At 39.9% G+C, this 24,538-nt stretch overlaps 1 protein-coding gene across 5 annotated transcripts; it reads right to left on the bottom strand.

Annotated features, from left to right (window-relative positions):
* Nucleotides 1-398: 398 nt before the first annotated feature.
* On the bottom strand, nt 399-24,257 carry KBTBD2 (kelch repeat and BTB domain containing 2). Of its 5 annotated transcripts, XM_070729757.1 has the most exons (6): nt 23,993-24,254; nt 23,743-23,904; nt 23,467-23,578; nt 9,733-10,251; nt 4,959-5,124; nt 399-3,113 (listed from the first exon to the last, which is right to left on the bottom strand). In XM_070729757.1, exons 4-6 carry the CDS (start codon nt 9,894-9,896, stop codon nt 1,581-1,583), a joined length of 1,863 nt encoding a protein of 620 aa, XP_070585858.1. In that variant the 5' UTR covers nt 9,897-10,251; nt 23,467-23,578; nt 23,743-23,904; nt 23,993-24,254; the 3' UTR covers nt 399-1,580. The 5 variants fall into 5 exon arrangements, with proteins under 5 accessions (XP_070585858.1, XP_070585859.1, XP_070585860.1 ...); XM_070729758.1 differs by lacking the exon at nt 23,467-23,578 and having other exon boundaries at nt 23,993-24,257; XM_070729759.1 differs by lacking the exons at nt 23,467-23,578; nt 23,993-24,254 and having other exon boundaries at nt 23,743-23,979.
* Between the last annotated feature and the right edge of the window lie 281 nt (nt 24,258-24,538).

Here is a 24,538-nt window from a genome sequence, read left to right as displayed (position 1 = left end):
TAGAAAAAAAGAAGGCAATACAGAGATGTAAGAAGTCCCAGAGAATAAATATAAATAGGATTCAGTTTACTGTTTGGCTGTATTTATATTAGTGTAAATAATGTAAGATAAAAAATTTTGTAAGATAAAATGAATCTGTGAATACTGTCTGTGAAAGAGACCTATGTGTTAAAAGTCTGTGTGGTTTTTAATAACAGGGCTTTTACCACATTTTCACCCGTCTTCAAACACTTGTTTACCTCCAAACAGAAAGAAATTATAGAAGGCACTTACTCATACTTTTCAGATTTTTCTGAACAACTGAATCTGCTACTGTAAGTATTAATATTTTAAACAGCAATTTTAAAAACCGTTGTTTTAATTATATTTCAATAGCTTCAGATAAATACACAGACGTGTGAAGGGGAAGGGAAAGAATAGATTCTTTTTAATAAATTAATATCATTCAAAATACAGTGATAGAACACGATGCAGCTGGAAATGTTAGTATGATCCATCATGAAGTATCTGGTCTCATATGAGATTGGTGGTGCCTTACCTCTGCCAGTGGTTCCTGAGATTAATGCCAGAACAGTATCAGACAACCACTCCCCCGACAAAATATTCCTGAACAAAATTTCTCTCCCCCACCCCACAGGAAAAAATAAGAGAGACAAACAATGTAAGGATATTTTTTACAAAGACATACTACAGTAATATAAATTAACAAAAATATAGACGTGGTCAATATACACTACAGTTTTGTTTATATCGGGTAGGGGGAAATAAGCAGCAGGAACTAATATTCATGAGCCAATGTTTCCAAAATATAGAACATGGAGCTATTTACTGATCAAAAGCTCCACAGGGACCTGCACTACAAAGAGCTAGCAATTCTTACTGCAATGTCAGTTCACACCTGGTTAACTACCAGCTGCTCGGAAGACCTGTATTCTAAATAAACAGGTATGTTAATGAAAATACATGCACCTAGTCATCAGCGTCAGCATCACCTACCTCGACTGAACCTGCAGTCATGTTGCCCTGCATATCACCATAAAATGGAAGATCTACCCTTCCTACCACAGGTAGATCCATGGGATTTTATTCTTTTACATAGTATTATTACACCAACACAGCTGTGTTTATTGAGTGCAGCACGTTTCATTCAGCTACACAATCTATATAACTAGCGTATAGATATTTCCAGAATTCAGTTAAATATAACTAAGGTATTTTGAACAATTAATAACATTCTAGAAAAAGCTGCTGCTTTGTGAAAAGTTCCAGAACTCGCTGTTTCACAGGACTAAAATTTAGACAATAAGCAGAGGATTTTACATTGAAATATATAGATAATACATATAATCATGATACATATATGATCATATACAAACACGTGTGTGTGTGAGAGAGAGAGATTCCATCAACTAACAGAGGGACTGATTATGGAAGCATATCTAGTAAGAATTTTTACTGATTTAGACTCAATGGCCACAAAAAAATTAGGGCGTACATACAAGACATTTCATTTTGCAGCTTTAGTCTCTTAAATACAACGTTAATTATAGTTGCAGGCATGCAGTCTCTGAATAAGAAAGTTATACAGGTGGCAGTGGAACATCCTCCTCAATTTCAAACTCATCATCTGTATAAGGAAAAACTAGGTATGATGGAGGTTTCCATGTGGACTCTTCAAGACAAGATGGATATAGTTTTCCCACAGTGCATCGGAAATCTTTTCCCAAATCCCAGAGTACCCGCTCAGATATATCCTGTCGCAAGAACCAATGATCAAGTTCCATGTCATATTGGTATGTAGCATACTTGGCTCTTTCATGCATATGGGTTTCTCGTACAAAGATACACAATGAGTTAGAAATCACAACAGCTCTGACACAGGGATCAGAATACCGCTTGGCAGGAATTTTGGCTGTCATTTGCCATTCATTTTTATTCACATCATAAACTTCCACTGCTAGGGAAGGTCCAGTTACAGTCCGAGGACGTAATCCTATACCAAGATTGCCACCAACATGCAAGCCTCCAATATAAAATATTTTATCTCCAAAAGCAGCAGCTGAAGCAAAGCATCTATTAGTTTGTCTTGTAGCCATTTCAACCCAAGCATCTGATCTGGGGAAGTAACAATACATCAAATTATGTGCCATTACATAAATGCAATTATGAACAGCAACGGCTGTACTCCACTGCCAAGCACAGGGCAGAGGGCTTATCATGGTCCATTCATCTTTTTCAGTATCATATCTTTCCACAGTTCTTCTGTCAAGTTCTCCACCAACACTGTCTCCACCAATTGCATAGATAAGGCCTTCACAGAAAACAAGAGATGGCTTTATACGAACAAATAGCATTGGACTCTTTGGAAACCATGTATTTTGCTGGGCATCAAACCAGTAGAAACAATTCACAGTACGGAAGGCAAATTGAAATTTGCTAGTTTTACCGTAGTTGATTTTTGTACTTTTCATTGGGATTTGCCCTCCCGCTATATAAATATCATTATCAGGAGTTACAAGTGTCCCAACTTTATGGAGGTCAGCAGGAGGACTGCAGAGTTTGTAAACCTTTTCAGCCTGTGGACTGTAACATACTGAAGAGTAAAGATTACCAGGACTTTCAGTAGCAGCTTCAATGAAGATTATCATCTCCTCTTTAGTCATTCCAAGTCTTGGTTTAAAAAACTTCGGCATAGATTTATACAACCCTTGAACCACTACTGATTTATCATTTGGTGGTAAGCCTTGAAACCAAGCTCGTTGTGTAACTTCAGAAAGTGCATCAATTCTTATTTGGCTAAGAACTGATGACAAATACTGTGACCGGGATTCTGTATTATATTCCAGCCACAACATAGCAGCTTCACGAACTGTCTCTTCTTTTTCCACATTTAAATTGTCACTGCTCAAAATATCTATCAACAGATCATGTGAGAGCTGCATGAAAGCCTCTTGGTGGTACACAACTGTAAACTTGTGTTCTACCATTCTTTTAGCATTCTGTTTTAACTCCTCACAGCTAAAAAGATCAGCAAAACTCAAAAGCCGCACACAGTTTTCAGCATTAATTTTTTTAATTAAATATTCCCTACACTGATGTAACACATCTTCAACCTGCAATTAAAAAAATATATATATGAGAAGTGATCAAAACATTTTCATCATCTTCATACTTGTGATTAATTATGAGAATATGGAATTTAATAATCTTAATTTCTATTATATACCAAAATATTGGATATCACATATCAATCTAGAACTGTTTACTGCTAGCGAATTATGGAAAGAAGAGAAACTATCAAAATTTTCTTCTGAGACCAAATTGATGACTAGGAAGTAATAATAGAGTGCAAAGTATCTAAAAGGAACTTCACAAAGTATATTGTGAAATACAAGCAAAACACCCTTTCCTGAACTGTTACAGGAGATCTGTGCTCATATCTACATAATGATACTTCCAGTCCCACTGAAAAAAACAAAGGACACCTTCAAAGAAGCTGAATTGAGATTGTTGAAGAACATAATTTATTTTACGCTTTGAGATGTGCTTCAATGTACAATGGTACCTCTACTTAAGAACTTTTTGAGATAAGAACTGGGTGTTCAAGATTTTTTTGCCTCTACTTAAGAACCATTTTCTACTTAAGAGCCCAAGCCCAGAAAAATTTTCCAGGAAATTTGAGAGCAACAGGCAAGCCCAGCCAGTTTCCTGCCATTCCCCCTTTAATCCCGGCCATCTCAGGCTTTTCTAGGCTGCCAGAGGAGCCATTCGGTGACGCTTAAGGAGGCTTCGTCAGTCCAGAGCGAACAAATCATTTTCCCTTCTCTGGGCGCTTGGAGAGGGAATAAACCTCTGCCAGCGCCCAGAGAAATGTTCCTTTCGCTCTGGGCTGCCTCAGAGTCCTTTTTTTAAGCCTTAAAGTTTTGAATTTTTTTGATTCCCCTCACCTCACTTTTTTTCCTTTGGCAGCGACTGTCCTCCTCCTCCCACCCAAATTCCAAGTTTTATTTCTTCCCTAATGGGTTTGCATGCATTATTTGCTTTTATATTGATTACTATGGGGAAAATTGCTTTTAATCACATACTTTTCTACTTAAGAACCTGGTCACGGAACGAATTAAGTTCTTAAGTAGAGGTACCACTGTATCTCAGATGTGCTTCCTAAAATCTGACCATTTAGTGAATGCCTTCCACTGCTCTAGTGAATAGGACTGTGCAGATGCTGCTCCTGATCCTAACACAGGTACCTGCATGTTCATTTTGCTTTGATGGGAAAACAACGAAGCCTAGAAAACCACACAGCTTCTTTAAAACAAAAGAATCTCATACACATTTCTATAAATTCTAAAAATCTATTTCCAAGAGCTGAACCTTAGAGTTCTTATTGTTACTGAAACTACCAAAATTAATACAAGAATACTCTTTTATGAAATTTTAGCTTGTCACAATGAATTTCTGTACCAATAAAAGTATTTTCCACTATACATTTTATTACTAAAAGATTATTAACATCTCAGTAAGCAATATTTTTCTATTATCTCTGTATTAACAGGAGAAAAGGAGATGTCATAACATTTTACTGTGATCATAGGCATCTAAAACTGCACAGAATTTGACAGAAGGTACAATAGAACCTCTGGTCATGACAATGATTTGTTCCATAACTTTAGTTGCAAACCAATTTGAAATCAAACCTAATTTTGGAAATTTCATGCTTGCAAAAAAAAGAAATGGCCCAGGAGAAATTGGCTGCAAAAAAAGGTGAATTTTTTGTTTGGAACCTGATTTGGTCATGGTCAGAGAGTTCATGACCAGAAGTTCTACTATAGTTGGAATTTCAAGAGTTGTTTCCATTTTTTCTTAGCCGATTGCTTTATTGTTGAGTACAGTATTCAATTTTATTAAAGGTATAACTTAGGAAAACATGTGTTAGAAAAGTTAGTATAAAACAATCTTACCTGTAGGAAACAAGCCGTTTCATAAAGCTGTTCAACTGTTGTGTCATTTATTGCCAAATTACCCGTATAAGCATAAGTTATTATGATCTGAAAAGTGACTGCATCCACATTCCTCAAATGAATATGTGTTTGCTTGCTTTCACTTAACCCGCTCATAAACATTGCCCTGGATGATAAAAAAAATAATATTGTAACCATCCCTAGTTCCTATCAAATTGCTTCAGTATTCTAAAAATTGTTTATGGAAAGCATTCAATACAATGAATATCTTGTAAAATTAAAAATTTATATTCCAAGTTGTACTGCCTCATGAAAATTAATCATACCTTAGAAAGTCACCATAATACCCATGTACCACCTGTTTTCATTCTGATATAGAAATGTTAGCATCAACGCTACACACTATTTTTAGTGCCAAAACAGAAAAATGCTTCTATTGTTTTCCCTGAACTATCAAAAATTAATTACAAGTTGTCCTCGACTTAAAACAGTTCATTTAGTGTCCATTTTTCACTTACAATCATTGCAGCATCACATAAGTCATGTGATCAAAATTCAAATACTTGGAAACTGACTCATATTTATGATGCTTGCAGTTTCAGAATCATATAATCATCTTTTTGATCCTCTGACAAGCAATGTCAATGAGGAAGCCAGATCCACTTATACCGTGTTACTAACTTAACAACTGCAGTGATTCACTTAACAATTTTGCCAAGAAAGGTCATTAGGCAAAATTTAATTACAAAATTGTCTTACTTAATAACAGAAATTTTGGTCTCCTTTGTAGTCATAAGTCAAAAACTATCTATATAAAAATATATTCAATTTTGTTCATATATTTCTGATTTTTGTTTAGAAAACAGAAATCTGTTGATTCCTTCCCAAGATGACTGCTGAAAAGTAACAGCCTTCTTTCTATTAGTCATGATCTATGTTTGCTGCCAGAGCTGATTTTTTGGCAGCCTTGCCCCCTGTACTGGAATGGAGCCACTTAGAAAGTATTGAAGATGACTTTTGAATGGATGTGGACCCTCCCAGAAGGGGGGATCTTGATGACTATAGCTTCTTGAGGGAGCAGCTGGAAAGTCAATGGTCTTTTTTACATCTCTTTCTACCAGCAGAATGTTTTCTTAAGCATGCCTAGGATTTTTAACTTCACATTTGTGAAAATCTTTATTATCTTTTAAAGTTAATTGTTTGGCTGAATGCGTATTTATTTCAACCCCTGCTGGATTCCATCTGGGTTGGGAGTTTTTTTGCTTTTTTTACTTGACTGCTCTTTTGAACTTTTTCTTTTCCATATGGAAAGAGGGCACGTCTCTGGATTTGTATTTTATTAACCTGAAAAAAGTTTTGGGACCAAAATAGTCATCAAATATCTTCATAGTTTTCTTTTCTTGTTGTCTGTTTTATTTTAACCATTCTGTTGAGCAACAATTACAGAGAGAAGGAAGAGTCTGACACAGGGAAGGGGAGACAGAGACTGTAACACATGCAATCTTTGGCTGATATTTTTTTCTAATCTGATGAATTCATAAAAATCATGGAAAACATTCTGAAGAAACTGAACCTAAATACTTTAAACCCACAAAAAGAACTTATTTTAAAAGTAGCAGTCTTGGGGCAAAAAATAATAGACTCAGAGGCAACACAGACTGTGGAAAACTAACAAATGTAATTTCCCAGCAGTAAACCGATCGGGAAGAAATATAGACTTAGAAATAACAAAGTCGACTCCATACACTTTCCTGAACCTCAATATTGTGCTTTTATACATTAGCAGAGAACTCTCTGGTGGCAAGAGAGTGGCAACCCCCCCACACTTTTTTAAGGATTTCAAGGAGAATGGGAAATTGATGTATTATTTTTTATTGAGTAATAATCTTATCAAAGATTTTTTGGGGAAGATACATTGGCTTTGGGGATTGGACTTGCTGTATTCAAACAATTGATAAATTGTTTATCAAAATTGGTAAAAGAGAGCATAAAGGAAAAAAAGGGGATATTTGACCTGGGACAAATTAGAATTATTATTTGGGATGATTTGGGAAAGAAATGTGGATATTTGATCCGGGACCAATAAGAGTTATTCTTTGGAATTTGGGATTAAAGCCATCGTAAATTTTCTACAAGTTGATTACAATAACAGTTTTTTAACAGAGGGTTTTAGAATTTCAATCTGATTTCTTTCTTATTATTGTTCATTTTTATTAGGTTTACAATTTTATATAATATATTGTTTTCCTGTTAACCATTTTATTATTAATATAGGATACAAATGTCTGGCTAACAATCTTACAATAGATTTAGTAGTTTAATAGTTTAAATATTTTTTGACTATTTTGAAAGGGGAGGGAAACTAACATTGATGTATTATATTAATCAGCATTCAACTAGGGAAATATGTGTTAATCTTTTCTTGTTGTTTTTAAGATACTTTTGCTTTTCAATGTATTCTTTATTGTGGTTTTTATTCTTTTAAAATTGAACTTACTTTGAATAAACTAAAAATTTGATCTGGGAAAAAATGTAGAATCTGTCTTACCAGAGATATTTTGCCTAGTTTTCTCTATAAGAAGCAAGCCATAGAAGAAAAACATTATATCCCAATATTTCGCAAATCAATGCAGAATATATGGACCAAGCTTTAGCCTTAGCTAATATTGCAGCTATTTCATAGCAAGTAACTTTACAGTTATCTTGTACAGTTCCCTATGACTGAAAGGAGGGCCCATATTGATGCAAAATATTATACAAAATTATTATGCATGCAGCTTTAAGCACCATCTCCTAACTATATATTATTTAATATCAGGCTACGCAGAACGTCCTTTTAAGTGGTGATGGGGTTAGAATGTAGTATTGCAGGCAAACTATGACACAGTCTGAAGTTTGATCAAAGTGTGGCTCAAGGCTGGCTCAACCTTCCATCTTTCTGAGGTCAGTAAAATCAGGGTCCAGATTGTTGGGGTAAAATGCAAATAATGTTTACATTGTAAACTGCTCAGTAAAAGCTATAAAGCACTATGGAGCAAGACTAAATGATATTAGTATTGCTAATAATATAACTTCAGAGACGACTAATTTTCACAATTCATGGATATAAATGTTTTACATTGTATCAATGGTACCCCATTCTAGTTCAAATAAGGGAATCTGTTGTCAAGTCTGTTTGTTTTCAACCTTAAGATTGGCCTAACCTTATGTTGCCTAATACTTGTTTCTACTGATCTATTGTCCTAAAACATTTTATATGCCTAGTCAATTTAGGTTTTCCATTTCAATTTGTTTATAGGTTTAAGGTTTTGAGATTTATTTTAGTTAAACACTGTCTTTTTCATTTATAACAGAAACAATGCCCTATTATTATATGTAATCTCCAGAGATTCTATATCTATATCTCTTCACAAAGCTTTACAGTCTTCTCTAAGCAGTTTAGAGTCAGCGTATTGAGTCCTGGGTCCTCATTTTACTGACTTCGGAAGGATAGAAGGCTGAGTCAAACTTGAGCTGGTGAGGATCAAACTCCTGGCAGTGCGCAGAATTAATCTGCAATACTGCATTCTAACCACTGCCCCGCTACAGCTCAAAATAAATTTAATGTCAGCTCCAAATATTATTTTTAGCAGACAGCCCAAATGTGAATCAAGTGAAAAATGCAATACTAATTTTAAAATAAAATGCCCACCAAATTCATGAGTTGTTTCTGAGACAAGTCAGATACAAGTCAATAATTAAATATATCATATAAAAGTGCTTTATTGTAAGGATATAAACCTTAAGTAATATTACAAGTACAGTAGAGGTAAAGTGAATGCTGAGTCATGGTACTTCAGCAGAATGATGCAATCTGTTCTATTATCTGATTGGTTAGTACATGTATATAATGTAATACACCTTTTGTGGGGGCGGTTTGGTTTAGTGGTTTAATACAGTGTGGTTGGTTGGTGGTTTGTTCTGTAATATGGTGAAGAGTAGGGGTAGGCAAAGTTGGCTCTTCTATGATTTGTGGACTTCAGCTCCCAGAATTTCTTAGCCAATCATACTAGCTCAGGAATTCTGCGAGTTGAAGTCCACATGTCATAGAAGAGCCAACTTTGCCTACCCCGATGTAGAGTAAATAGTTACTTTTGATACTACTGAAGAAGTAAAAGAGCCTTCTGAAGAAAGAACTGCTGCTGTCGCGTGTTTATTGAGAAAACTACCTGGTTCCTGATATTTGCCACATTTCCAACGCAAATTCAAAATACCTCAGACACCTTTTGTGGTGGGTGTAGGTGTGGTCTGGTTTGATGGTCTGGTTTAGTGGTTTAGTATAGTGTTGGTTGGTTAGTGTATATTTATACACATTTCATTTGTCCAATAAAAAAGGTAAACTTGAGCTGGAAAGATAGATAAAATAATGGATGGACAAATTTGAGGAATTGTTGGCTGCAATGTTGCCAATTTTCTTCTGAGAGGATGTGTAAGATGCTTTGAAATTTGAAGAATGCACAGGAATTGCAAAAAATTGCCTCTTCCTCCCTCAATATACAACTATGTTCAAATAAACTACAAGTATTTGATGTCCATTTTTGTCTTCCACATTTTGAATAACCCTTAACATGCATTAGTTCAATTCTTCCATATTTGTTAACCTGAATTTCAACTGCACAATTTAATTCTTCATTTATTTCAAGCTAGTGGTAGAATGGACTTAATAAATTAAAATATTCAGACATATTTTGAATACATGTTTCTTGAAAAAAATAGCATTACTATAAATACATACCTGAAGTAAGAGCTGCATGTAGCAAGAACCATCTTATGACATGGGAATTCAGTGCCCTCGACAATTAAAACAATGTCAGTTAGCAATTGCTGCTCATAGAACGATTTTAACTGTTCTAACAAAGCGACAGCATAGTCAGTGTTGATTTCTTCATGAGTAGACATGACTGCATTCCATTTAATATCTCCGAAACAAGATTAGAGAAAGTCAGTTGATTTCAGAAGAGATCAAGCTACCTTTCCTGAATAATTAAGAACTCTGGAGAGTACTCTCTGAAGTGTTGTTAAGCTATCTTAACACCCTTATGGGTAATAGATTAACCTGCTGAATTGAGAATGCTTCATATTTTGATCAATTCCTAGAGTATAATACATTAGCCTGATGTCCATATGTTCTCCTGAGACTTTCAAAAATAACCGACAAGTTCCTGTTGAGATCTCCAATGATGCAGCACTTGGGCAAACAAACGGAATTTGTGAGGTAGATTTTCTTGAACCATCTCTTAACAATGACTTGCAACTAGAAGGGGACAAAAAATCATGTCAGAGATTTTTTTTTAAGCCAATCAACTATTATTTTGCCTGAAATAGTGTCTGGTATATTTCTACAATTATCCTTTTGTTTTATGATGAATAGAAGCAGAGGAAGTTCAATACTTTCTCAAGATCACCTCATTAGTAACATAAGCAACTATAATTGGGATACTAAATAAGCAGTATATAGTATATAAAAGCAATCAGCATTTCCTTTAATTTCACTGGGGAAATATTCTTAAACACTGATTTAAGGTTATTCTTTAAAAAAATGTAAACTGACCACAACTTCAACAGTAAGATCATTTGATTTAGAATAAAATATTAATCCAAAGTCATAAAATGGAAAACTAACTGTCTTTAACTAAGGAAGGAGTACATTTCAGTGACTCAGTATCACATTAAATAATAGCGATAGCACTTAGACATATACCGCTTCATAGTGCTTTTACAGGTCTCTGTAAGTGGTTTGCAGAGTCTGCATATTGTCCCCAAGAAGCTGGGTCTTCAAATATGACAAACCTAAAATATAATATACTATTTATTGTAAAGAAAAGTGTCACATATCACATATCTGTGATTTATAACATACAATTACCAAATAAAAATTTAGCCTGAAATCACTGTTCTTTGTTCCCGGTAAATTAAAGTAGATATTGAAAGTCATGTAGAACAAATAGGGATGCTTTTGGCACCTCTTAAGTCTTATATTACAAAGCATAAGTTTTACAGCAGTTTTGAGAAGTTCAACTTGATAACCCCAAATGTCTCTCTACATCACAAAGAAAAATGATGCCATGAATTTTAGTACCAAAATCAACAGAGATAATTCATGGAAATTTACAGCTAATTCAGTTCAAAAACAAAATTTGAAATTGGGTTGAAATGGATCTAACTAGTGTATTTGAGTTAGTCTAGATAATTCATTTTAATTTTCTCATTCATTTTTCCCAAGAATACAATATCTGATATTATATAATTAGCCAAATACACAGATATTGAAGTATGAATATGCAATTATTTCCTTGAGGGGTTCTCCATCATCTTTCATTTGAGTATCAAATTTTAAATAATGAACATAGGCCATTATTTATGTAAATTTTATTTCCAAAACTTAAGAGATAAAATAAACCCATGGTAGAAAATGAATGAGAAAACATTTGCACAATTGCACTTAGGCTCATAAACCACTTTACAGTGTTTTACAACCCTCTCTAAGTGATTTACAGAGTTAGCATATTGCCCCAGCAATTTGGGTCCCCATTTTACCCACCTCAGAAGGATGGAAGGCTGAATCAACCTTGATTCTGGTGAGATATGAACTGCCAAATTGCAGTCAGCCGGCAGTCAGCAGAAGTAGCTTGCAGTATTGTACTCTAACCACTGCGTCACCATGGTTCATAATTGGAATTTTAAATCAAAATGAATATAAATTATTTTGTCTATCCTGTTATAAAAACGTACTGAATTACTTGTAAGTAACTAGCCTTTGATCGCCCTTACAAATTACGTTATGAAAAGAAAATGAAATAAAAAGTGCTATGTGCAAATACTTTCAGCTAACTAACATATTTCTTTTAAAAATCAATAAATAAATGTACAGTGGACTTCACCAACTGATTTTAGCAGACCTCCAAAATGTTTAATTTTGTTGGAAGACAGTTTAAAGAGAGCTTTCAGCAGGACAATTTGGGTACAATACTAATATAGTGATAGAAGAAAATACAGAACCAGAGAATCATGTCCTGGCAACTTGTTTTATCCATTCACGTTCTCTGATAGACATCTGAATTTTCTCAAAATAGCATAGTTTATTTAATTATTTATTTTATTACTTTAGCTAATCCCAATTTATTTAAATCCAATGTAGACTTGGCAATCAAACCAGAGCTTATTTTAATTTATGATTTCTCCTTGTATATTTCTCTCAATGCATAAATGGTTTACACAGAGGCAACTGTGAACAATACTGTAATGAGGAGTCCTTGGTGCTCTCTAAGCTTGATTGTTTTCTTGCAGATGTTTCATTACCCAACTAGCACTGATGATGTTACCAAGTTTGGGTAATGAAACATCTGCAAGAAAACAACCAAGATAAGAGACCACCAAGTACTCTTCATATCAACTGTAGCTACAAATATTTTCCTTTGTTGAGAACACTGTAAATTTGCAACAGCCCATGTCAGTAATGGTGAATATTTTCAACACCAGGTGCCCAAACCGGAACATGCATGTACACTGGAGTGCCAGAAACCCGAAGACCAGCTAAATGGGGTTCATGTGCACACAAAGAATCAATCCTACAAAGAGTGTCAGGCCTAACCTGATATAAAATCGTAGCTCCAACAAAGAAGGTTCTGTGTGCCACCTCTGGCACATGTGCCATAGGTTTGCCATCACGGGCCTATGTAATCAAGATAAACATTTATGACATTCTGGGAAGGTGAAGCATTATGAAAAAAATGAGCTCTAATAAGTGGAGTTACTTTGAATAATAACACCCCTCAATAATCTGTTCATTGAAAAATTATATTGCTGAAATTACCATCCTTATTTTTCCATCTAGGGCCAGGGGCAATAGTGGGTTCCTATCGGTACTGATAATTGTGCACAGCTCCCATCTCTGGCATGCGCACGCATCTCTGAGTGAGTTTGCTTCTGTGCATCTGCAGGAAGCAAGGTCTTGTGAGGGGATGCACATGTGTGTCAGATTTCAGCATTTTTTTTGCTTCTCTGCATGCATAGAAGCAAAAAAATCACTGAAATTTCACAAATGCACACATCCTTGTGAGATTTTGCTTTCAGCACATGCGCAGAAGCAAACTCACTCGGAAGCATGCATGCATGCCAGAGACACGGAGCTGCGCACAATTATACATACCGGTAGGAACCCACTAGTGGCCAGGGGTCGTTTTGGCCAAGACGAGCATTTTAATAAATGCATTTTACCATACACCCCCAAAATAGCCATCTTCAATCATCCTCTTTGACACAACGCAGGCTAAGCCTTGTTTTGACACTGGGCAGCAAAGACACTATGAATACCAAGACAGTGCATACTTCACAAATGATTCAGAAAAATGATTCAAACTTTCTCTGCTCATGAATAAAAGAGCCCAATTTTGTTCAAGCCTGAAAAAAAGTTACAGTTTTAAGGATTGCTTTTATGAAATCCAGCACTTTTTTCAGGACAGATGGAGAACTGAAAAATGCTGAGCTACTTTTATAAAAGACAAAGAAGCAACAACACTGAGGCTATGAGATTCTGAAAAGAAAAAAACCCTTTGGAGCACACTGAGACAATTACAGAACAACCCCTTAAGCTTACAGCTACATCTTTTTCCTAACATTGTACAGCTGCTCTCTGTAGTATACTGAAGAGAATAATCATTTGGTTTAAGGTAGGGGTTGGCAAATCACGGTCCGCGAGCTGCAAGTGGTTCTTTGGCCCCTAGAGTGCGTCTCTTCTGCAAAAGCAAGTTTCTGGTACTGCGCATGTATCCCCATTTAAATTTGCTGACCCCTGGTTTACCGAACACAAGCAAAAGAAGAAGGGATTTATGATATGCTCTGTAGTGCTATAGATTAGGTAACAAAGGCCAGTTAATAGGGGCTATGAGTTAAATCGTCTGCCCGGTGATTAAGGGCAATTAAGGCTCTTGCAGCTAGCGATCACGAGGCCAAAGAAAAACAAACAAGCGCCTGCCGATGACTGAGGGAAGTTTACAAGCTGCTAGCTATGAGGGCGGGGAAGGGAGGGTAGTGAAACTGATCCTTTGACAGCTGAAAAGTCTCTCCTCTTAACCCCGATATCCCAGAAGGCAAAGGCAAACCGCAAGCTTAAAGCTCTAGCAGTTGCTGAGAGCTCCAATGAAAACGAGGGAAACCTTCCAAGACCCCTTCCAATTCTAATTACTATGACAGGCCGAGATTATTAGCACTCTGCTGGTCTAGTAGTTGGGTGGTTTATAAATTTAATAAATTAAATTAAATTAATAAATTGTTGGCAGCAGGGGGGCAGCAGCCCTTACAAATTTTTTAAAAAATAAAACAAACCAGGTTGAATGGACAGATTTGAGCTGAAGGTGCTAAACGAATGGAGCCTTGGCATAGTAGTCTAGGAACTGTAACCTGATCTCCAAATTCTCTCCAGTTTGCTGTCCGTCTATTTCTCTTTTTTTTCCTTTTTCCTTTGTGACTTCGGGACAACACCGAAGGAAAGAGAAGTGACGTCAAGCGTCTATAGAGAGACTCAACAATACAGAGTATAGGCCTCTTCAAGCACAGAGTCTGGATTACTGTGAAACATTTCGTCGAACATTTATTCCCCTCGGGAAACTAATGAAATCTCTTTAATCTTAATTAAAGTACGTAATATTAACTGAAACCATCAATTAGAGATCTGTGATTCAGATTATCACCTTTTAGCAACCCTATAGGAATTTGTATAGTTAAAATAGAGACTACAAATCTACAAAAACTACAGAAGAACACTAAAAAGGACCACTGAGATTCTCAGGAATTGCTACAATTACTTTATAATTTATAAGGTTTTACAATTTGATATAACTGGTTTCATAAGGTGAATTTAATCAATAAGTACAATGGTACCTCGGTACTCGAACACTTTGGTTCTCGTACATTTCGGATACCGAACAAAATTTTCGGCAAAAATTTGCTTCGGTATCTGAACAAAAATTTGGATACCGAACAGCCACAGAAAATTTTGTTTATTATCCGAAATGCTACAAGATCTGAGGGGACGGGGTGAGACGGAATGGGAGTCGGAATCCGACACGCCCATCCTGGCCGCCCACTAAACAGCCTCCCATGTCTCTAGTCTAAATGCTCCAAGCTGTAGGAAGGGACCTGAGGCGGCGTCAGACCCAACTTTTTGGCCTAACTTTTTTTTTTGCTCCCTTCCCCCAGTCGTGCTGCTCTCCGTTTCTGTTCCGAACTCGGCTTCTAGTCCGCCATGAGGCTGTGGCGCGCGGCCCGCGCTGCGCAGTAGTTAACTCGCCCCGCTTCCTAAGTCCGGACGGGCCACGGTGCCTCGAGCCCCTCATGGAGTACCTCACCACCTTCACGGACAAGAGCGGCCGCCTGCTGAGGGGCACCGCCAACCGTCTCTGGGGCGCCGTCCCCGGCGTGGGGAACCTCCGCCAAGTCCACTTCCAGGATCCCCAACACGACGGGGTTCCCTCGCCGCCCGCTTGGCAAGATAACTTGGTCCCAGTTGGGCCGGCGGGTTTCGGGAGGGAGGGAGTAGAATGTTTTTCTTCGTAGCTGGTCAGTCAGAGAGAAACAAAACATCCGTCCCTCGCTCCCCCCCTCCCTCGTGGGGGGACCCAGAATGCGCGACTCCTAAAAAGTTGTGTTTCCCAGCCTTTTGTGGAGGGCACTCAGCAGCGCCGGGAACGTCAGCAGCTTCCCTTTCTCATGTGACGTTCCCGGCGCTGCTGCTGCTTGAAGGAAAGCCGCCCTCGCTGAAAAGGAGAAAGTTGGTGTAGCTGCTTAAAGGGAAGAAGGAGCCCCCGAAACTGCCAGTATTGCAGCTGCCTCCACCCTTCCTACACCTTTCCGCTCCAAGCTGTAGGCAGTTTCGGGGGCTCCTTCTTCCCTTTAAGCAGCTACACCAACTTTCTCCTTCTCAGCGAGGGTGGCTTTCCTTCGAGCAGCAGCAGCGCCAGGAACATCAGTAGCTTCCCTTTCTCATGTGACGTTCCCGGCGCTGCTGCTGCTTGAAGGAAATCCGCCCTCGCCGAGAAGGAGAAAGTTGGTGTAGCTGCTTAAAGGGAAGAAGGAGCCCCCGAAACTGCCGGTATTGCAGCTGCCCCCACCCTTCCTCAGATCTTTATCCCATAGGAAATAAAGGAAATAGGGGCTGGAAACCAATTAAACCCATTTCCATTATTTCCTATGGGATAAATTAATTCGGTACTCGACCAAATCGGTTCTCGGCCACACGTCTGGAACGAATTGTGGTCGAGAACCGAGGTACCACTGTACTTATATGGACAAATAATAATTAATAATTAAGATTTGCTAATTAAGATTTACTAAGAACTATTATAATTTACAACTATGGTATTAGGAATCTATATAATCTGTTAGAATAATTTTACTGTGTATATTTTATAATTAAATCATTATAAACAAAATTAGTAATTAACTCTGACCTATTGAACTGTTAAACTAACAATTACTCTGAAACTTTGTGGTTTGCAGTTTTCTGAATATCAAGAACAATCCTTGTTTGATTTTTACAAGTTTGTGTGTGTGTTTGATTAATTACTTTGTTCCTGGGTGGTTTGAGGCTAGGCAGAACAGTTTATATAAAGTGGGCTGGAAGAAGAGGGAGATAGAGAGGGATAGGGGGATAGAACCATAGAGAAATGCAGAGAGGGGGAAAGAATTACAGAAAGAGGAGGGAGATAGAGAGGGACAGACACACACAGAAGAGGGAGAGAGACAAATAGAAGGGGAGAGAGCGACAAAAGGGTTTTGCGGTTCCTAGTTCTCTGTCCTAATGGTAGGCATGGCTGGGGGGGGGTGTCATGTGACTGGGTGAGAGTGAGTGATGTCGAGTTGCCACGCCCACCCAGTTTCTGTGGCTCCCGGTGGTTTTCTTTCTGTGGGAAACGGGTCCAAATTGTCTACCCCTGGTTTAAGGCATTGCTAATGGTTGCGATTTAAAAACTGCACAGTCAGGATGGATATGATTTAAATTAAGTTAATTTAAATTATCATTTAAATCACTAGTATAAAGGCTTGATTTAAATCAATTTGATTTAAATAATAATTTTTAAAGAGCAACTGTCATCTCTGTCCGGCAGCATCTTCTCCTCTCATCCACTGTTGACTCACTGACAATCCCATACACTTTAATGAGATGGCTGGTGATGCGTCAGTGACACAATATAAGAGATGTGGCAGGCAGCAGGTGAGTGGATGACTGTTAACAGGTGCCATGATGGATCTGAAATGACAGGTGCTCTTTAAAAATAAGGATTCATTCTTGCTGGAAAGTTAGAATCTTTAATATTATTTACAAACAAAATGAAGGTTTCCTGTTTAGTTTGAAGGGTTTGGATTCATTTAATGAATTTACCAAAAAAGTAAATATTGCAGAATATACAGCCTCATGCTAAATAACTAAGTTCCATCTCATGCTGAATAAATGAAAGTATTTATCTTAAATAGAAAATTACCTTTAATAGATTTTTACTCCAAAAGAATTTTAATAAAATAAATTTGATAAAAATAAAAAACCAATTTAAATATAAAATCTGATTTAAATTTTTAAAAATCTGGGTTTTGGGGTATTTTTTAAAATTAATTTTTATCTACCCTGTGCACAGGCCTAATATCTGTTTGCTAGCTGTGCCTCTCATTTTTCCTCACTGAGCAAAATTATCTAAAATATTGAATAATTTTTTTCAGACATTGCCACTAATTTAATTTTAGGGACAAATAAATGGAGTATGAATGGATGGAAAGCATGGTAAGAAGGGGGAATTGTTCTTATATTGGGGTGGGGTTTTCTGTATTGTTAATTGCTATTTTTAATTAACTTATTCGGTAAATTTTGAAGCTAGATGACTGGGAATGATTGGATGGAGAGTATGATTGGGATCAATATTTTGAATGGAAGGGTCAGTTTGCTTGGTGATGTAAAGGCAGGAGAAGTGGGGGAACCCATCTCTGGGTTGGCAGAAGGCCAGAAGATCCCGGTCTTGCTGGGAAGAGGCAGATATGATGGGAGACATGGTGTAGGCCGCTCCCGGGAAACAAGAGCTCGCTGCTTAAAGTGATCCCTTGTTTCGGCCCCATGAACGCAGCCCAGGGTGCTGGTACAAGCAAAATCCAGACTCTGGGCTCAGGCTGCTGCTACTTAATGCCAGGTCGTTTGTGAATAAAGCTCCCCTCATCCAGGATCTACTCCTGGATGAGGAGGAGGACCTGCATGTATGATTGAGACCTGGCTGGGCCCAGAGGGAGGGGTCCCTCTCTCTGAAATGTGCCCAGCCGGGTTTCAGGTGTGGCACCAGCCTCAACCCCAGGGAAGGGGGGAGGAGTGGCTATCATAGCCAAGAAGACCACCAGCCTATGTAGGCTCGTTGCTCCTGAGATACTGGGTTGCGAATCCCTCCTTGTGAAGTTGGACCTGGTGGTATAAGTGAGCTTTTTGCTCATATACATGCCTCCCAGCTATGTGTCAACAGCCCTGTCTGTACTACTCGAGAAGGTAACTGGGCTGGCGGTAGAAGTCCCCAGACTTATTGACCTGGGGAAATTCAATCTGCCTGACCCAAGTAGTTCAGGGCCAACTCACAAAGGAGGATATGCTCCCGATATGGTATTGCTCTCACAGCAGTTGAGCAATGATCTGAAATTAAGGGGCTTAGATACCTTGCCTTTGTCATGGTCAGATCATTTTCTGCTATGGCTGGATTTTAAGGCTCCAATCCTCCCCCATAGGCAGGTGGAACCAATTAGAAGTTTCCACTACAGATGCCTGATGGATCCAGAGGGCTTTCAGAGGGTGCTTGGGGTTCTGCTGGATTTGCTTGTACAGTTCAGCAGAGTCTCTTGTTGCAGCCTGGAATACAGCAGCGGCAGAGGCTCTAGATTGAATTGCGCCTTTGCGACATCTCTGTGGCAGTAGACCCTAGAGATCTCCTTGGTTCACTGAGGAACTACGGGGATGAAATGCCAGAAGCGATGACTAGAGAAGCGTTGGAGGAGAAGTAAATCCAAATCTGACCGAACACTTGTAAAAGCTCACATGGAAATTTACAAAGTGGCGCTTAGGGCGACAAAATGTGCATATAATATCGCCCTAATTGCATCTGTAGAATCCCACCCAGCTGCCCTGTTGAAGGTGACTTGCTCCCTCCTTAATCAGGGGGTAATGCTAAGGACTTCAACAAGTTTTTAGCAGATAAAATTGCTCAGATCCGGGCAGACCTTGACTCCGATTGGAATGCAGTGTCAGCTGACAATGAGTCAGTTGAGATGACAGGGGCCCATCCTAATCCACCTGTTTGGGAGGAGTTTGAATTGGACAAGGCCATTGGAGCTGTGAGTTCCGCCACCTGTTTATTGGACCCGTGTCCCTCCTGGCTGGTTTCAGCCAATAGGGAGGTGACACGGAGCTGGGTCCAGGAAATTACCAATGCTTCTTTGAGGGAAAGATCCTTTCCAGCTCCCTACAAGGAGGCACTTGTGTGCCCCCTCCTCAAGAAGCTTTCCCTGTATCCAGCTATACTTAACAACTATCGTCCTGTCTCCAACTTCCCCTTTATGGGGAATGTTGTTGAGAAGGTGATGTTGCTCCAGCGGTCCTTGGATGAAGCTGATTATCTAGGCCCTGAACAATCAGGATTCAGGCCAGCTACAGCACGGAAACTGCTTTAGTTGCGCTGATGGATGATCTCTGGTGAACCCAGGATAGGGTATATTCCTCTATCCTGGTGCTCCTTGACCTCTCAGAGGCTTTTGATACCATCGACCATGGTATCCTTCTGCACCAACTAAAGGGGCATCCTCCTCGACCGGCAGCTGACTTTAGAACATAATTTGTCAGCTGTGGCAAGGGGGGTGTTTGCCCGGGTTCACCTGATGCAGCAGTTGCGGCCCTATCTGGACAGGGAATCTCTATTCAAAGTCACTCATGCCCTTATCACCTCAGGCTTCGACTACTGCAATGCTCTCTACATGGGGCTGCCTTTGAACAGTGTTTGGAAACTACAAATTGTGCAGAATGCAGCTATGCGAGTAGTCACAGGGCTATCCAGACATATCCACATCTCTCCAACACTCTACGCTTTGCACTGGCTGCAATTGGTTTCCGGATTCAACTCAAAGTGTTGGTTATAACCTATAAAGCCTTACATTGCATGGTACCAGATTACTTACTGGACCACCTCCTGCCGCATGAATCCCAGCGACTAGTTAGGTACCACAGTCGGCCTTCTACAGGTCCTGTCAACTAGACAATGTCGCTTGGTGGGAAATAGGGGAAGAGTCTTCTCTGTGGTGGTCCTGGTCCTCTGGAATCAATTCCTCCCGGAGATTCGTACTGCCCCCACCCTTCTTGCCTTTCGTAAGAGTCTAAAGACTCACCTATGCCACCAGACTTGGGGTCATTAGATTCTTCCCCTGGCCGATGAATGTATAGTGAGTTTCATGATTGAATGGTTATGTATGTATTTTAATTGGTTCTTTAGTTTTTAGTTGTAACTTTTAATTTTAATTATTTGTATTTCAATATATATTGTTTCTTTCATCTGTTGTAAGCCTCCCCGAGTCCTCAGAGAGGGGCAGCATATAAATCCAATAAACTTAAACTTAACCTAATTCAAAGAAATAAAACCACTAAAGATATTGAGGTAACAATTCTCCAAACCGCAAACTTGTCTTTTGCATCGCACTATTACATTTTTGTTTCAAGTTAAAACTTTTCCTTTCTGTAGGACAACTGTTTTTGTAAGTAAGCCATACATTATTTAAAATTGAGTATGACTATTGCAACAGAACCTGCATTTTTGCTAAATGGTAATTAGACAGACATTAGTAAATAGGCCAATATTAAAAATTATAAATTGCAATGGGGGGGGGGCTTAGAAAGTAACCATCAAAACTCTTTCACTATATTTTGGAAATACATTTCCTGTGTTGTTTTATTCAGTTGTCTTCTTTGTTAACAGTTTTTAATTTTATTATCTGCTAAAACAGGGGTCGACAAAGTTGTTCAGAATCTAGGAGCCAGCCAAAAAATTTAGGAGCCAGAATTTTTTTTAAGCAAACTTGGTTTTTTGCCGAGTCTCCACCTGACATCGCTTTCACCCCCTCTGTCTCCTCCTTCCTCTCTCATCTCTTTCCTTCCTCTCCCTCCCTTTCTCTCTTTCCTTTCTCTCCCTTTCTGTCTATCCTTTCTATCTCTCACCCCTTCTCCCTCTTTCATTCCCTTTCTCTCCCTCCCTTTCTCTCTCATTCCTTTCTCTCCCTCTTTCCTTCCTATCTCTCTTTCTTTTTCTCCCTCCTTCATATCTTCTTTCTCTCCCCCTTCCTCCCTCTTTCCTTTCTCCCCCTCCCTTTCTCTTCCTTTTTCTCTATCCTTTCTACTTCTTACTCTTTCTTTCTCTCCCTCATTCAATTTTCTCTCCCTCCCTTTCTCTCCCTTTCTCTCTCTTTCCTTTCTCTCCCTCCCTTTCTCTTCCTTTTTCTCTATCCTTTCTACTTCTTACTCTTTCTTTCTCTCCCTCCTTCATTCAATTTTCTCTCCCCCCCTTCCTCCCTCTTTCCTTTCTCTCCCTCCCTTTCTCTTCCTTTTTCTCTATCCTTTCTGCTTCTTACTCTTTCTTTCTCTCCCTCCTTCATTCAATTTTCTCTCCCTCCCTTACTCTCTCTTTCCTTTCTCTCCCTCCCTTGTTCTCCCCTGGGGCTGCCTGTGCCTGCCCTGCACCACCCAACACGGACGGACAGCCCCCGGTCGTCGGTTCGTCGCCCCCCACCCCCCCACGGAGGGAGATCAGGCTGGCGAGGGCGGTAGAACTACGTCACCAGCCACTGGAGGGAGATCGGGCTGGCGGGGGCGGCGAATCCACCTCCCCAGCCGCGCGGAGGGAAATCCGGTAGGCGGGCGGGTGGCCGCGGCTCCCTGCGCGCCCCTGGAAAAGCGTACAGGGAACGGTGCCCGGGGCCGCTTTAGCCGCCCCCCGCTCCCCCCGCCATCTCCCCGCGACTGCCTGTGCCGCTGCAGCCGCGCCCCCCCCCCGCTCCCACCGCCAGTGCCCTCCCGCCGGGCAACCAAAGGACACTTGCCGATGGCGACAGGGAACCTTCAGCTGGGCGGGCGCTGCCGTGCCGGTGCCTCCGACCTCCCGGTTCCTGCTCGATGCCGCGGTTTCTGGCGCTCTCCTGCTGGGCTCCAAAGAAGGAAGGCGGGAAAAAGGCGCGAAGAATGGAGCTCTCCTTCCTGCCTGCCTTCTTTGGGACCCAGCAGGAGAGCGCCAGAAACCCCGGCATCGGGCAGGAGCGGAGAGGTCAGAGGCACCGCAGCGCCCTGCCCAGGCGGCTCTAGGCGCCAGACAACATTTTCTAGGCGCCACTGGCGACCAGGCGCCTGGGTTTGTCGAACCTTGTGCTAAAACACTTATTCTAATAGAAACACAAGCAAGAGTGACAGTAAAGCTACTTACCATTACACAACCTTTACCCTAGAAAAATACTGCACAAAGAACTTATTTACTATTGCCAGTATAACACTCTATAATCTGTCCAATAGTCTTCTATCTAATAAAACAATACCACACTGCATATTAAGTTCTCACCAATTTGATTACTTTTGACCCAAAATTTAAAAAGTAGGTATGCTTAGGATTAGTGGTTATATTATTCATTATTTTTTTTTGGGGGGGGGGGGTTCCCTTCCCCCAGAGTGGGAAATATATTTTCTAATCCTATTTGGCATGCAAAATCATTACATGGGGATGACAAATAAATCCATCCTACCTGCTTTTCTTTTTTTTGGGGGGGGGGGCGCTAGGAATTATTCTAACTGCAACTGGACAAGGTTTTCAGGTGAGCACAGCCAACTTAGTATTTTGCAGAGCAGAATCAAGGTACCACTTTCAAAGTAATAATTTATTTATTTATTGGATTTATATGCCAATTAATATAAATCCAAAATATGGTATCCTAACCTATCCATCAGAATGTCATCCTATGGCCAGGCAAACCAAGTTATGGAGGACAGAAGGAAAAGGGGGGACATGATCGAAACATTTAAATATATTAAAGGGTTAAATAAGGTCCAGGAGGGAAGTGTTTTTAATAGGAAAGTGAACACAAGAACAAGGGGACACAATCTGAAGTTAGTTGGGGGAAAGATCAAAAGCAACATGAGAAAATATTATTTTACTGAAAGAGTAGTAGATCCTTGGAACAAACTTCCAGCAGATGTGGTAGATAAATCCACAGTAACTGAATTTAAACATGCCTGGGATAAACATATATCCATCCTATGATAAAATACAGAAAATAGTATAAGGGCAGACTAGATGGACCATGAGGTCTTTTTCTGCCGTCAGACTTCTATGTTTCTATGTTTCTATGTTATTCAGCCTCTCTCCTTTCCCGCATCATGCCAAGCATCTCGAAAATCACCTCTGTCACAATCTCTGGAGCAAAGTACCTTGTGTCAGGGTTTAGCCGCAGTATAACATTGGAAGAAGGCAGGAAATAGCGGTGCTGCTGCCCACAGCAGGATCTCACGTACGTTAACACCCAGGCTGTTGCTGTACCGCCTGCATGACGATAAAACAAGCCGGAGGGCCGGATTTATTCACATGGTCCTCTAAGTGCACACGTACGCTTTCACTTCCCTACCTTGCTTTGCCCATTCTGCCGCATCGGCAACCGCCAAATTCCATGCACACAGCAGAAAAGGCGAGTCTCCCGATTTCCTTACCCCACTCAGCGAAAGCTAGTGCTGACCCCTGCATCCATTTCCTCCTTCTTTCAGGCAGTTGCTCGCAGCTCACAGACCGCCTCCGAGAACCGGGGATGGAAATCAAAGAAAGAAAATGAAGAGGCCCACACCGTCTTCTCCATAACTGTCGCCAAGCAAGGCCTGCAGAAATGAAAGGTGAAATGATGGAGGAGAGGGGAAAGGGGGGGGGACGAGATTCCCCGCTCCCTCCCCCCAACTTCCGGCCTGCCTTGTCGCTGCTTCAACCTCAGATTCCTCCTGGCCTTGGAGAAGACGGCGTCGAGATTGTTGGGGAAGGAACGCACGGCGACTGCGTGCACCCTCACCTCGTTCTTTCCCCGCCCTAACGTCCGCTCAGTACTACCGAACGCACAAGAAGCACCCTACAGAACTTCTCGATCCCAGACTAGCGCAGACTGCGAACGGGGGAATTGGACGTCGGCAGGAGACGAAGAAATCACCTCCTTGTTAAGAGATAGCTCCGCCTCCCCGCTGCGCTTGCGCATTTTGTCTTCCTTTTCCCCTACATTTGGGGAAAGCAACTCCTTCGAATAATGAGCCTATGTGTGATTATTCACTTGTACTTTTGCGCGTTCTCTCGAAAACATGTTAGTTAAAAATACTTGGGTTATTGCTACTTGTTCGTCCCTTCCCGAAACGTTTACATCAAACGTGAAACTTAATCGAAATTTAGCGTTGTATGCAACCTATACTTTCAAATGATATTGGAAGCATTTTTTTTCATGACGTATCTCCATACACTGGAAGTCCGAGA

The sequence above is a fragment of the Erythrolamprus reginae genome, chromosome Z, assembly GCF_031021105.1.
Source record: "Erythrolamprus reginae isolate rEryReg1 chromosome Z, rEryReg1.hap1, whole genome shotgun sequence".
NCBI classification, from domain to species: Eukaryota; Metazoa; Chordata; class Lepidosauria; order Squamata; family Dipsadidae; genus Erythrolamprus; species Erythrolamprus reginae.
Note: the sequence above shows the minus strand (reverse complement) of the source record. Positions and strands in the feature narration are given on the sequence as shown.